Source organism: Ahaetulla prasina, chromosome 9 (assembly GCF_028640845.1).
Source record: "Ahaetulla prasina isolate Xishuangbanna chromosome 9, ASM2864084v1, whole genome shotgun sequence".
NCBI classification, from domain to species: domain Eukaryota; kingdom Metazoa; phylum Chordata; class Lepidosauria; order Squamata; family Colubridae; genus Ahaetulla; species Ahaetulla prasina.
The window spans coordinates 2,820,065-2,833,795 of record NC_080547.1 but is presented as its reverse complement, the minus strand read 5'-3'; the positions used below and the strand labels follow the sequence as shown (position 1 = coordinate 2,833,795).

Genomic DNA, 13,731 nt, shown 5'->3' with positions numbered 1-13,731 from the left:
CAGCAGGTTCTGACCAGTTCTGGAGAACCGGTAGCGGAAATTCTGAGTAGTTCGGAGAATTGATAGTAAAAACTCTGACTGGCCCCGCCCCTATCTATTCTCTGCCTCCCGAATCCCAGCAGATTGGGAGGCAATGGGGATTTTGCAGTATCCTTCCCCTGGAGTGGGGAGGGAATGGGGATTTTGCAGTATCCTTCCCCTGGAGTGGGGAGGGAATGGAGATTTTACAGTATCCTTCCCCTGCCACGCCCACCAAGCCATGCCACACCCACCAAGCCACGCCCACAGAACCGGTAGTAAAAAACTGTGAATCCCACCACGGTAACCATCCCTTAGAAAACTGCCTCTTACTTGTAGGCTCTGACGTTGTATTTCTTCTCTCCAGGAAATCCGAACATGCCGCAGACAACACGGGAATTTTTGCTGGTCCAGTTTTTGTCGCAGATCTGTTTCCAAGTGCCCCCTTCTTTGACCTCCACGTAACCCTCCGTTACAGGGATGCGTTTGCGAGAGGATGAAAAGACGGCCCGTATTCGGACATCTTCGACTTTGATGTTTGTGTTCTAAGGAATGTAAGGGAGATAAGAGTTTTCTTTTTTAGGCACAGGCTACTGGAATATATAAAGGCCCGAGGGGGGGGGGAATCCTTTAAACTAGGGGTGTCAAACTCAAGGCTCGGGGGCCAAATCTGGCCTGTGGGGTGCTTAGATCTGGCCCGCAGTGCCTCCGCCAGCGAAAATGGAGTTCGGGAGGGCCACATGCGGCCCTCAATGCAGGGGTCAAATTCAGCAGGTTCCAACAGGTTCTGGAGAACCAGCAGCAGAAATTTTGAGCAGTTCGGAGAACCGATAGTGGAAATTTCGAGTAGTTCGGAGAACCGGCAAATACCACCTCTGGCTGGCTCCAGAGTGGGGTGGGAATGGAGATTTTGCAGTAAGCTTCCCTTGCCACGACCACCAACCATACCACACCACGTCCACCAAGCCACGCCCACAGAACCGGTAGTAAAAAAAATTGGATTTCACCGCCGCCTCCGAGGCTTCATTTTCGACCGTGATAGCCTCCTGCAGCCCTCTGCCAGTGAAAACGGAGCTCAGGGGAGGGGGAGTTTGCACGGGCTCCGTTTTTGCTGGCAGGGGGCTTCAGGAAGCCCTCACGGCTGAAAATGGAGTCTGGGTGGGCCATCCATGGCCTCCCTGAGCTGTGTTTTTACTGTCAGAGGGCTGCAGGAGGCTGTTGAGGCTGAAAAGAGCCCAGGTGTCCTGAGTGACATCAAGCTGGCCACTCCCCTTGGCCACTCTCCCTGGTCTCTCCCACCCTTGCCCCCCCCCCCCCGAGGTAAAACACAACCCTGATGCGACCCTCAATGAAATTGAGTTTGACACCCCTACTTTCAACCAACCAACCAACCCGCTTGCCCATCCAACTCCCTTTAAAGTAGAGTTGTGAAAAGCTGCGCAGTATTTTTTTTCCCTATTGTATTATAATTTATTATAAAATCTCTCCCAAAGTCATACTTTCATCCATATTGCCCTTTTGAAAACAGACAGATAATAGATTTTCAAAATATATTCCTTAACATCGGAAATAATATAACTTTTCCAATTTCTTAATATAATATTTGAGTCATTTCCTCTATATTCAATAAACCAAAATTTCTGACAAAGTCAAATTTCAAAATGTGGGACATAATTCGATATTATATTAATATGTTTAACATTTAAAGATCTCCCATAACATTATATAAAATTAGAACACAATTTCCAAAATGAAACCTCAATATTTTTTTTACCTCCATCAAGAAAATCTTATTTATTTATTTATTTATTTATTTATTTATTTATTTATTTTGTCACAACAATATATGTAACTATCATACAGAAAGGTTATATAGTATATAAAGGTATAGAAGAAAAGAAAAACAATAGGACAGGAACGGTAGGCACGTTTGTGCGCTTATGCACACCCCTTATGGTCCTCTTAGGAATGGGGTGAGGTCAATAGTAGAAAGTTTTTGGTTAAAGCTTTTAGGATTATGAGAAGAGACCACAGAGTCAGGTAAAGTATTCCAAGCACTGATGATTCTGTTACAGAAGTCATATTTTCTGCAATCTAGATTAAAGCGACATTAAGTTGACATTAAGTTTAAATCTATTGGTTGCTCTTGTATTATTGCAATTAAAGCTGAAGTAGTCTTTGACAGGAAGGACATTACAATAGATGATTCTATGAGTTAAACTTAGGTCTTGTCGAAGGTGATGGAGTTCCAAGTTTTCCAAGCCCAGGATTTCAAGTCTGGTGGGATAAGGTATTTTGTTGTTTACAGAGGAATGGAGAACTCTTCTTGTAAAATATTTCTGGACACGTTCAATTGTGTTGATGTCAGAGATGTGGTGAGGGTTCCAAACAGGCGAGCTGTATTCTAGAATTGGTCTAGCAAATGTTTTATATGCTCTGGTTAGTAGTGTAGTGTTTTTGGAAAAGAAGCTATGCAAGATTAGGTTTACAACTTACGTCCATCATTTCAAATATATTCTTTGGGGAGTCCAATATTCTCTAAATACAATTTTTGATAAATTAAGCATAATGTTGAAACTATAGTTTTGACATTAAAAGCTGCGCAGTATTATGGCATAGTGCTTCATAGAAGTCACTAGATGTCTTTGAACCTATCGCTTCCTCTCAACCCAACCTTCACTTTGACATTTTTTCCCCTGCATTTACGTTTTATTGCAACGCCTTTGCTTATTGTGAGCCGTTGAGACTTAAGTGACACAAACACATAAACAAATAAATCTAGAAGGACCCAATATCACAGATGGATTCAACAAACTTCTGCGCTAAAAATCAGTCCGTTTCTTTACGGTAATGCTGGAGAGAAAATCGTGGTCCTCCAAAGGTTCAACAAATGAACAGATTAACGGAGTTGCGAGAGACCTTCCTTGTGGATCATCTAGTCTAATCCCCCCCCCCGCCCAAGCAGGAGACCCCACACCAGGGGTCATCAATCTTTCGGACTTCAGGGACCACTAAATTCATAATTTTAAATCCTGTGGACCACTAATATGATTTTTTTAAAAAGAAAAATAGTATTTAGTGCAAATGCAAATAATTTTTCTGTGGACCACCAAAATTTTCTCATTGGACCACCAGTGGTCCACGGACCATTGGTTGGTGGCCACTGCCCTACACCATTTCTGACAAATGGCAGTCCAGTCTCTTCTTGAAAGCTAGCAGTGATGAAGACTCGGATTGCTGGATTCAGAGTCCAGAGTGCTAACCGTTCCAATTGTTGGATCATGACTTCAGTTGCCTCAACTATCTTGGGAGTTGCTGTTTAGCAACCTTGGAGGGTCCCAGCTCCCCACCCCTTCACCCTTGCGGTTTCGTCTCGCTAAAGGTAGAAAAATTTAATCCATGATATTCTAAGACTCCTGTGCTCATTCTGTTTTGCTTGGGAGAACAGTGTGGAATGCCGAAAGTATGACTCGGGATGAGTCATGAAAATGAGGTATTTCCATATTCCTGCCTACGTGAAACTTCCAGCAGAGCCAATCCCTCAGGGCTCTCATTAGAGACGACTGAGCAGTCTCGGAAAAAATGCTCTTTGCTGCACCAGTAAGTAGCTAAAAAGGGAACTAATTCCAGAGAAGGTTTATGTATTTTTTTTTTTTAAAAAAGCTATTTTTCTGTCCCTGCCACCCAGCAAGACCGTGTTTCTATTTCATGACCTCAAGACTGAGGAATCCTTCTCTTCCCATTTATAAATGCAATACCTCCAAAGGGCAAAAGGGTTTAAAACAGTGGTGAAATCTGAAAAGGGTTACTGCCGGTTTGCTGGCTGTGCATGGGTGCTGCGCACACATGCGCAGTGCGCACCACGCACCAAATGCAAGGTGCATACGCGCAGTTCACGCCAAAAGGAGGCATGGGGTAAGCAGAACAGCGCACAAGGGTGTGTGTGATCAGCTGTGGTGCACAATCTTTTTTATTTTACTTTTAACAGCATTTTTTAATCGGCCAAATAGGTCTTAAAAAAATGCTTTTAAAGGTTAAAAAAAGGCTCTGAGGATTGCGCGGCTCAGCTGTGATTGTCAGAGCCTCTTTTTTTACCTTTTAAAAGCATTTTTAAAAAGAAGTGGCAAGCGGGCAAGCGGGCAAGCGAGTGACTGAGTGACCAGGCAATTGAGTCGGCATCGGCAGGGGGGCAGGGATTTTTGCTACTGGTTCTCTGAACCACCCGCCGCCATCGCTACCAGATCGGCCGATCCGGTCCGAACCGGGAGCATTTTCACCCCTGGTTTAAAATTATAGGATAATTGGAAATCAAAGTTTTCAATGAAAGTTGAATTTCACTGTTTCTCCGTGCCCAAATGCAATCAGCAGAAAAGTTGAAGCTCGTGCTAAGCTTTCAGCGCTGACCTTTGGAGCCAAAGAGAGCCATTTAAAAGAGACAACAGCCATTGTGTAGATGAAACACAGCACATTTTCCATTTCAAAGCGATACTGGCTTGATTATAGCTGTAGAGCTGGCATTAAAAAGATATTTTTAACAGTGTGGAGAGAAATGAATGAATAAAATAAGAAATAGCCCCTTCCTTTCTGTTTTGGATCTATATAGCTTGGATAGCTCATATACAGCTAGTCCTTAATTTACAACAATTAATTTAGTGACTGTTCAATAACACCGGCGCTGAAAAGAGTGACTTATGACCATTTTTCACACTTATGACCATTGCAGCATCCCCATGGTCACATGATCAAAACTCAAATGTTTGGCAACTGGTTCATATTTATGACGGTTGCAGTGTCCCAGGGTCGTGCAATCCCCCCTTTTACGACCTTCTGACAACCAAAATCGATGGGGAAGTCACTTAACAACTGTGTTCCTAACAACTGCAATGATTCACTTAACAACGGTGGCAAGAAAAGTTGTAAAATGGGGCAAAACTCGCCGAACAAATGTTTCGCTTAGCAACATAAGTTCTGGGCTCAACTGTGGTTGTAAGTTGAAGACTACCTGTATTTTAGAGATTAATGGATGGGAAGATGAAATGGACAAATGGACGCTTGCTCCTGGGGAGGAAAGCTATGGCAAAGTTAGACAGCATACTAAAAAGCAGAGACATCACCCTGCCAACAAAAGTGTGTATAGTCAAGGCTATGGTTTTCCCAGTTGCAATGTATGACTGTGAAAGTTGGACATAAGAAGGACTAAGCACCAAAGAATTGAGGCCTTTAAACTCTGGTGCTGGAGAAGACTCCTACGGGTCCCTTGGACTGCAAACCGGTCAGTTCTCAAGGAGATCAACCCTGACTGCTCTTTAGAAGGCCAGATCCTGAAGAGGAAACTCAAATGCTTTGGCCACCTAATGAGAAGGAAGGACTCACTAGAGAAGAGCCTAATGCTGGGGAAGATTGAGGGCAAAAGAAGAATGAGGTGGCTGGACGGAGTCACTGTAGCAGTCGGCGTGAGCTTAAATGAACTCCGATGGATGGTAGAGGATAGGAAGGCCTGGAGGAACGTTGTCCAGGAGGTTGTGATGGGTCAGACACAACTTTGCAACTAACAACAACAACAACAAATGTTGTCATTATTGGCAAACAACTTAGCATCTTCACCCAGAATCACCTTGTAGGGGAGATGGATGGCATAAAAGTTAAAATCAATCAATCAGTCAGTCATGCCAGGTTAATATTCTCTGTCAGCTGGCCTGACTGAGGCCATGTTGGAGGCTTCAGTGTTGCCACAAAGGAGATGAATGATAGGGAGGCGGGAATAGAGATAGCTGGGGTTTTGTAGCCAAAACAAAATAGTTTCCCCTGAGAACCAAGGACATTCACACAGGTGGCTGAAAAGAGAAGGAGGGAAGTTTCCAAGCAACTGGACAGCACCTTGATTGGACCATGTGACTGATTGTTTGGGAAAGGGGGAAACACTTTTACTTTTAATTAGGTGAAAACCATGAGAACACTTAAGAGACTTAAGAGAACACCAGCTTGTGCCAATATGATATATTAAATAAACTTGTTCTTTGAGGAACCTCAGAGTTCTGTTTGCTATGGGTGTATTACTTAGAACCCTGACACTGTATCCCAGTGCTTCCCAAACTTTTTCTTTCATTACCCCAAACCACTTGTCATAATTCCTTTTTACCCAACGTAGGTAAAATACTTCAAGACAATTTAAATGTTTCTGTTGTGATTGGGTAATGCGTTTGTGAAGGAACACTTTTACTTAATTTTTACTTAACTGTCCATCAGAAAGATTAGCAGTTCGGCAGTTCGAATCCATTGTACAGGTCTCCTGCGTGAGCAGGGGTTTGGACTAGATGACCTCCAAGGTCCCTTCCACCTCTGTTACTGTTACTATATAATTTGGGATAATTTACCCAGGTTCAGCAAGTACTGGGCTTAAGAGACCCAGTCCTTCGTACAATTTACCCACTCTCCTTGTTATTTGTTCTTCTCTGCTCTCCTTCCAATTCATCAGCATGTGTTTGACCAAAACTGGACAAACAAGTACCAATGTAGCCTAAACCCTAAAGCAGAGTTGTTACTTCCTGTAATCTCAGTATTGCAATATCAGTGCCATCCGAAAATGCCTTGGCTCTGTTGGCAGCTGTACCACATTGCCAGCTCATGCTTCATGTCTGGCTTACCGGAACAGATGCTAGGAAAGAAATTAGTGTGCCAAACTCAAAAAGATGGGCAACTCCAGCCATCCGTTATAATCTTTTTCTCTGTGTAGCATATGGATTTTGTGGCCTGGAAGGGTTGCTGTTCTGCTTGGACAAGCCAACATATGGAGTGAGAAAAAGCCAAGGCAAAACACAGCTCAGTTTGGGTGTCGAAAAGCAGCTGCTCTATCGTGAGGTCTGATGAGCTAACTTGGCTGCTAGTCAGGGCTGGTGTGGGGAGGTTTTGAATCAGTAGTCCCACTGGTGCAGTGAGATACTTAAGTATCAGGGACCTGAGCACAGGGGTGGGTGGGGATAGACACTCTTTTCTCACTGGGACATGCTGTGATGACCCGGGGCGTGACACAAAGGCAACACAACCAGAGAACCGATATGAGTCCCTTTATTATTACCAGCTGTGCCCCCAATGTCCCTTTCAACTCTCCTGCCTGGAGAGAGCTCTTCCACCAACCTGTAATAGTCTTTGGTTGGCAATACTTCAGTCCCAAACATTGTAAGTAGAAAACTTCTAACAAAAAATCCAATAAGGCAAGATCAGATGATTAATCCAGCAGGGCAAGCAAAATAAGGAATTCCACAAGTAAAGTAGCACGGCAATAAATCAAGCCAGTTGGGAGGATGCCAGGATTCAAAGAAACACCAGCTAAACTCAGTGTTTGTTCCCGACAACCACCCCTCCCATTTGCCTTTCCTTTTAAACTCCAGCAGCAGCTGTGCCTTGTAAAGAGGATCGGTTCCCTTTCCTCCCCTGTAAGCCACACAACCCAAGTTGCTCTCTTCTCTGTTCCTCCCTGCGCTGCCTAGGATGAGGAGGGGGTGGGCCTTGGTCTTCATCTGAACCCCCTCTCCCTTGTTCTGCCTCTCCCCTGCTCTGCTCAGCCTGACTTTGCCCTTCCCCAGTTTCTTCCACAGTCAACGGATCCACTCTCTCACTCTCTGTCAGCTGTTCCTCTTCCCCTTCCGATTCAGACTCCGACAGGGGCATGACACATGCTCCAAAAATTGGAGAGAGAGAGAGAGAGAGCGAGAGAGCAAGAAGGAGCAAGAGAAGGAGAGTAGAGTACATGTTTGTGGCTGGAGTGAATGGACAAGCTGGAGAGAAGTTGGAAAGTAAAGTGAAGTGAATTGTGTATTGAAAATGTCAGTTCCTGCTTGAGAACAGGAGAAGAACAGTCCAGGGGAGATGTGTTGTGGCCCACTGGTGGCCAATGGAGCTGGCAGCAGAGTCAGACAGTGAGGAGGTTGGGGAGGAACATGGGCCAGTCCTAGGGGCCGGGAAAGCTCAGCCGAGAGCTCTGCGTCGGAGGCACAGAGGTAGCTAGACAGCAGTTAGGCAGAGCAATAGCTGGAGCCCGTTCCCAGTGTGTGCATGCGCAGAGCTGCCAGAAGACAAGAACAACTCAGAAAGCAGGGTCGACTTGGGAGTAAAGCCACACCTTGGAGATGATTGGCCCCTCCCACAGGAAACAAAAGAGGAGTGAACAGGGAGGGGGCTTTTGCAGGAAGCAATTTGTTCATTTGGTAATTTCAAGAGTGGAAATTTCTGTTCGTGACTCTAAGAGACTCTGTGCCAAGTTTTGCCTTGTCCTGCATTTGGAAACAAGTTACGTGGCAGCTTGCCAAACGAGATAAGGTGTATTGATAAACATTCCTTTGAAAAACTATTTGGACAAACCTTGTTGACTGTGAATGAAAGTAATTCACAGTCATATAAATAAAAGAGGTTTTGCCTGGACCAATTCCTGCCTCCTGCTTTTTAAGGGAGCCTAGGTGAGAACAAGGCTTCCGTGGAAGAAGGGAAGACTTAGAGGGACAAGCTCCACCCAAGCCCTGAGATGGGAAAGAGATTGGTGCAGGTGGCAGCTTTGCCCAAGACCCTGGAGAGGATGGCAAGAATCAACTGCTTGTACGGCATCCCTGATTGAAGGGAGTGGAAGAAAACTGGGCAGACAACCCTTCTACCAATGCAGAAGAAGGTGAGCAGCTGCAAACTCTGCTGGATTTATATCTAAAGGTAAAGGTTTCCACTGTCCAGTCATGCCCAACTTTAAAGGAGGGTGCTGATCTCCATTTCTTAGCTGACGGAGCCAGTATTGTCTGAAGATGCTTCTCTGGTCATATGGCCAGCATGACTATATGCTGGAATACTGTTGCCTTCTCACTGAAGTGGTACCTATTTATCTAATCGCATTTGCATGCTTTAGGTTAGCAGGAGCTGGGCAAGTAGCTGAGTCCACCCTCTTGCACTGTCCTTGGACCCAGGCTGTCAACAGACAAGCTCAGCTTCTTTAACCACTGAGCCATAAGCCCCACTGGACAGAATAGAATAGAATAGAATAGAATAGAATAGAATAGAATAGAATAGAATAGAATAGAATAGAATAACAGAGTTGGAAGGGACCTTGGAGGTCTTCTAGTCCAACCCCCTGCCCAGGCAGGAAACCCTACACCACTTCATCCAACATCTTCTTAAAAATTTCCAGTGTTGGAGAATTCACAACTTCTGGAGGCAAGTTGTTCCACTGATTAATGGTATTAACTGTCAGGAAATTTTTCCTTAGTTCTAAGTTGCTTCTCTCCTTGATTAGTTTCCAGCCATTGCTTCTTGTTCTACCCTCAGGTGCTTTGGAGAACAGCCCGACTCCCTCTTCTTTGTGGCAACCCCTGAGATATTGGACCACTGCTATCATGTCTCCCCTAGTCCTTCTTTTTATTAAACTAGACATACCGAGTTCCTGTAACCGTTCTTCATATGTTTTAGCTTCCAGTCCCCTAATCATCTTTGTTGCTCTTCTCTGCACTCTTTCTAGAGTCTCAACATCTTTTTTACATCGTTGCGACCAAAACTGGATGCAGTATTCCAAGTGTGGCCTTACCAAGGCATTATAAAGTGGTATTAACACTTCACGTGATCTTGATTCTATCCCTCTTGTTTATTTATATTTACTGAACTTTTATAGTTGACTCCAGATCTCCTAATTCCTGGTTCAACAGTTCAGCCACAATACTTCAGTGCTTCTCTGCTTGAAGCTATAACGCACAGATATTTGGACAATTACAATGTTAACCGCAGTGTGGGAAATGAGATTTCACATAACATCCTTCCTGCTTTTTTTTCCAATTCTCAAGATTTTGTTAAGTGACTCATGTATTTTTTTTCTTCTCATGGGGTATTTCCAGTGGTCCTGCAATAACCTCATTGTTTAAGGTTTCCATCATAGTTATTGTATAATTGACAGATAGATTTTCTAATAATTGCACATGGAATTGAGGAATGGGGGAACTGGAGGGGGAGAAAAAATGAAATTTAGGAGGAAAAGATAACATCTCGCCTTAACAAGTTTATCCCATTGACTTGGGATGACTTGCCTACATGTTCCCACCACAAATACTAACACATTTGGCAACTGATAACTCTACGTATTTTTACTGACATCACCATGCCTAAAAAGTTGATGATTTGTGGATTTCTAAATGACTAAGGCATGGGTTATGTGAAGAAGAGATATTGGTGGGATCTTACAGGGAATGAAGAGTTATTGAGTTTGTTTATACTTGTGACGAGGATAGAAAGTCACTTTTTAAATATTTCTTTTCCTTCTCTTTCTTTGCACCTTTTATTCTTCTTTCCGCTGCTTGTTTTTCTCCGAGTTTATTTTGTCTTTGCTTTCACTATTTTAAAACGTCCTTTTAAAATGTTTTCATTGTTTCAATAAAAAATGTTTTAAAAGGAAGATGCTTCAATCTTCTAACGAATGTTATCAGATCCATCCATTTTAGCAGAAATGCCCATTTAAGACTACATCCCATTTTCTCCTTTGCTGCCTCATAACCTGGAATTTGTACCCCTTTGAAGTAATAGTCTCTATCTCTTTGTGTAGTGTTACGTAGACTAAAGTGTGAATATTTAATCCTGAACAAAAAAAACTTTAAGATCAAAAGAACAGTCAAACAACATGTAGCCAAATTCTGGGAAACAACGTGAATGGATTGGAAAAACCATTTCCTTCTCTGATGTCATCAGGAATTGAGTTTTACTGGAAGTCTAACATTTATTAAGAATCATTTTCATGAATTATTCTGAATTGACAGCTCGCATTAAATTATAATCTTTGGTGTGTTATTTCCAATTTATGATATGGCGTGAACTATTAGTCATTTGTCAAACAAGATTTATGGCTTGGTATATTTTGCAAAAGAAGCCAAAGCTGGTTTATTCCATAAACCACAATTAAACCAAGATGGGACTCCTGCTAGCTACTGACCTTGGCTGACTGAATAAAAACATCTTGGATTGAATAAAAAGTGATGACTGATTTAGCTGGCAGTAAATTGTTCCTCTTTCAGTGCAAGATTCAATTAAAATTGCGGCTCAAAAGTTCTCATTGCAAAGGACATTCCTTTCCAACTGTGAGAAAGAAACATGGGTGACCTATTCCGATATTGGCCACAATGCACAGAACATGCAAAATTAAAAGCAAAGCAAATATACGTTTTTCCCTTTGGAAGTATAACATTTTCTCTGGGCAAGTCTGGATAATCAGTAATTGAGTAGAGTGTTTTTTCTTCTTCTAATAATAACAGATTCCAAGAACTCTTGTAATGGAGGTGTGGGGGGGGGAGGGAGAGGGAGAGAGAGGGGGGGGGGGAGAGAGAGAGAGAAGGAGAGGGGGAGGGAGGGAGAGAGAGAGAGTAGGAGAGAGAGAGAGAGTAGGAGAGAGAGAGAGAGAGAAAGAAAGAAAGAAAGAAAGAAAGAAAGAAAGAAAGAAAGAAAGAAAGAAAGAGAAAGAAAGAAAGAAAGAAAGAAAGAGGGGGAGAGAAAGAGGGGGAGGGAGAGAGAGGGAGAGAGGGAGGGAGAGAGAAGGAGGGAGAGGGAGGGAATTAGAGAGGAAGAGAAAAGAGAGAGAAAGGGAGGGAGAGAGGGAGGGAGAGAGAGGGGAGGGGGAGAGAGGGAGGGGGAGAGAGAGAGACAGAGAGTGGGAGGGAGGGAGAGAGGGAGGGGGAGAGAGAGGGAGGGAGGGGGGAAGAAAGGGAGAATGTGTGTGTGTGTGTGTTTGTATATGTGTGTGTGTATACATACATATACATGTAGGCTCTTGGCATATTCGGGTCTTTTCCCGTGTAAAGTTGAGAGTATCTTGGTGACATTTCGACGAGGTCTCACTCATCATCTTCAGGCTGGTGCTTTCGGCTTCATGCTTGTGCGAGCCTTGCATAAGCACAAAGCCGAAAGCACCAGCCTGAAGATGATGAGTGAGACCTTGTCAAACATCGCCAGATACTCTCAACACGGAAGACTCAGCTCATGACCATACATAGGTATGTAGGTCATGGCATATTCGGTTCTTTTCCCGTGTAAAGTTGAAAACAAATACATATACATATATAGCTTCCTGAGCTACTTTTTTCCTTAATCCAGAGTTTCTCAGCCAGCTGTGTGGAGAAATCCTCCCCAAACTGGGAAACCTTCCCCAAATATGAGAGGAGAACAAAGATGGAATCAAGTATGGTAAGAATAGAATAGAATAGAAGAATAGAATAGAATAGAATTTTATTGGCCAAGTGTGATTGGACACACAAGGAATTTGTCTTGGTGCATATGCTCTCAGTGTACATAAAAGAAAAGATACGTTCATCAAGGTACAACATTTACAACACAATTGATGATCAATATATCAATATAAATCATAAGGATTGCCAGCAACAAGTTATAGTCATACAGTCATAAGTGGAAAGAGATTGGTGATGGGAACTATGAAACGATTAATAGTAGTGCAGATTCAGTAAATAGTCTGACAGTGTTGAGGGAATTATTTGTTTAGCAGAGTGATGGCCTTCGGGAAAAAACTGTTCTTGTGTCTAGTTGTTCTGGTGTGCAGTGCTCTATAGCGTCGTTTTGAGGGTAGGAGTTGAAACTGTTTATGTCCAGGATGTGAGGGATCTGCAAATATTTTCACGGCCCTCTTCTTGATTCGTGCAGTATACAGGTCCTCAATGGAAGGCAAGTTGGTAGCAATTATTTTTTCTGCAGATAAATAAACTGATCATGACAACAAAGAATTTTCTTCTCTCCAAGACTGGAACAGTCTATTTGGCATGTGGTGACCAAATACTGTTTTGGACAATTCTGCATTATTGACATTCAAATGGCAGAGGCTCATCTATCTCTTAATTTCAATTTATGGAAAGTTTGTTCCTACCGCAGTCAACGGTACTTGAACCCCAGTTAGCTCTCAGTTGTTATTTTATGCTTACAGAAGTGACAATTATTATTAACAGAATTACACGATATTTATGTCTCCAAAATTCAGAAGGATGCCTCTGAACCAGAAGTGGTATTTAGCTGGTTCAGATCGGTTTGCCCGAACCGGTAGCAAAAATCTTGGATGGGCCTGCCCACCTGCCCTAGTTCTATGACATCCTATTTAGGCACATTTTTGAGGTTGGGCGGAAGGTCCACGTGCCATGCGTAGAAGGCCGGGCGCATGTGTGGACGGGGCACGTGAGCTCACATTTGTGAACCAGTAAGGAAAGTAAGTGTATACCAACCCTGCTCTCAACATATAAACATCCTTCTCAAAAAATGCAGTTTGGACCCCAATTTTTGAGGGAATAATTGGTGGGACATAAGAGGTAGCGACAGATTTTATTTTCCTGGGCTCCAAGATCACTGTACATGGGGACTGCAGCCAAGAAATTAAAAGATGCTTGCTCCTGGGGAGGAAAGCCATGGCAAATCTAGACAGCATACAAAAAAGCAAAGATATCACCCTGCCAACAAAAGTGCGTATAGTCAAGGCTATAGTTTTCCCAGTTGCAATATATGGCTGTGAAGGTTGGACCATAAGAAAGGCCGAGCGCCAAAGAATCGAGGCCTTTGAACTCTGGTGCTGGAGAAGACTCCTGCGAGTCCCTTGGACTGCAAGGCGATCCAACCGGTCAGTCCTAGAGGAGATCAACCCTGACTGCTCTTTAGAAGGCCAGATCCTGAAGATGAAACTGAAATACTTTGGCCACGTAATGAGAAGGA

General features: G+C 43.3%; 1 protein-coding gene across 1 annotated transcript in view; it reads right to left on the bottom strand.

The window, feature by feature from the left end:
* The window catches only part of LOXL2 (lysyl oxidase like 2), a 128,577-nt gene that overhangs the window by 71,113 nt on the left and 43,733 nt on the right, over positions 1 to 13,731 (bottom strand). Inside the window, exon 4 of the mRNA XM_058194346.1 lies at positions 352 to 563. Coding sequence (XP_058050329.1) covers positions 352 to 563 — 212 coding nt within the window. The remainder of the gene's footprint in view (positions 1 to 351; positions 564 to 13,731) is intronic.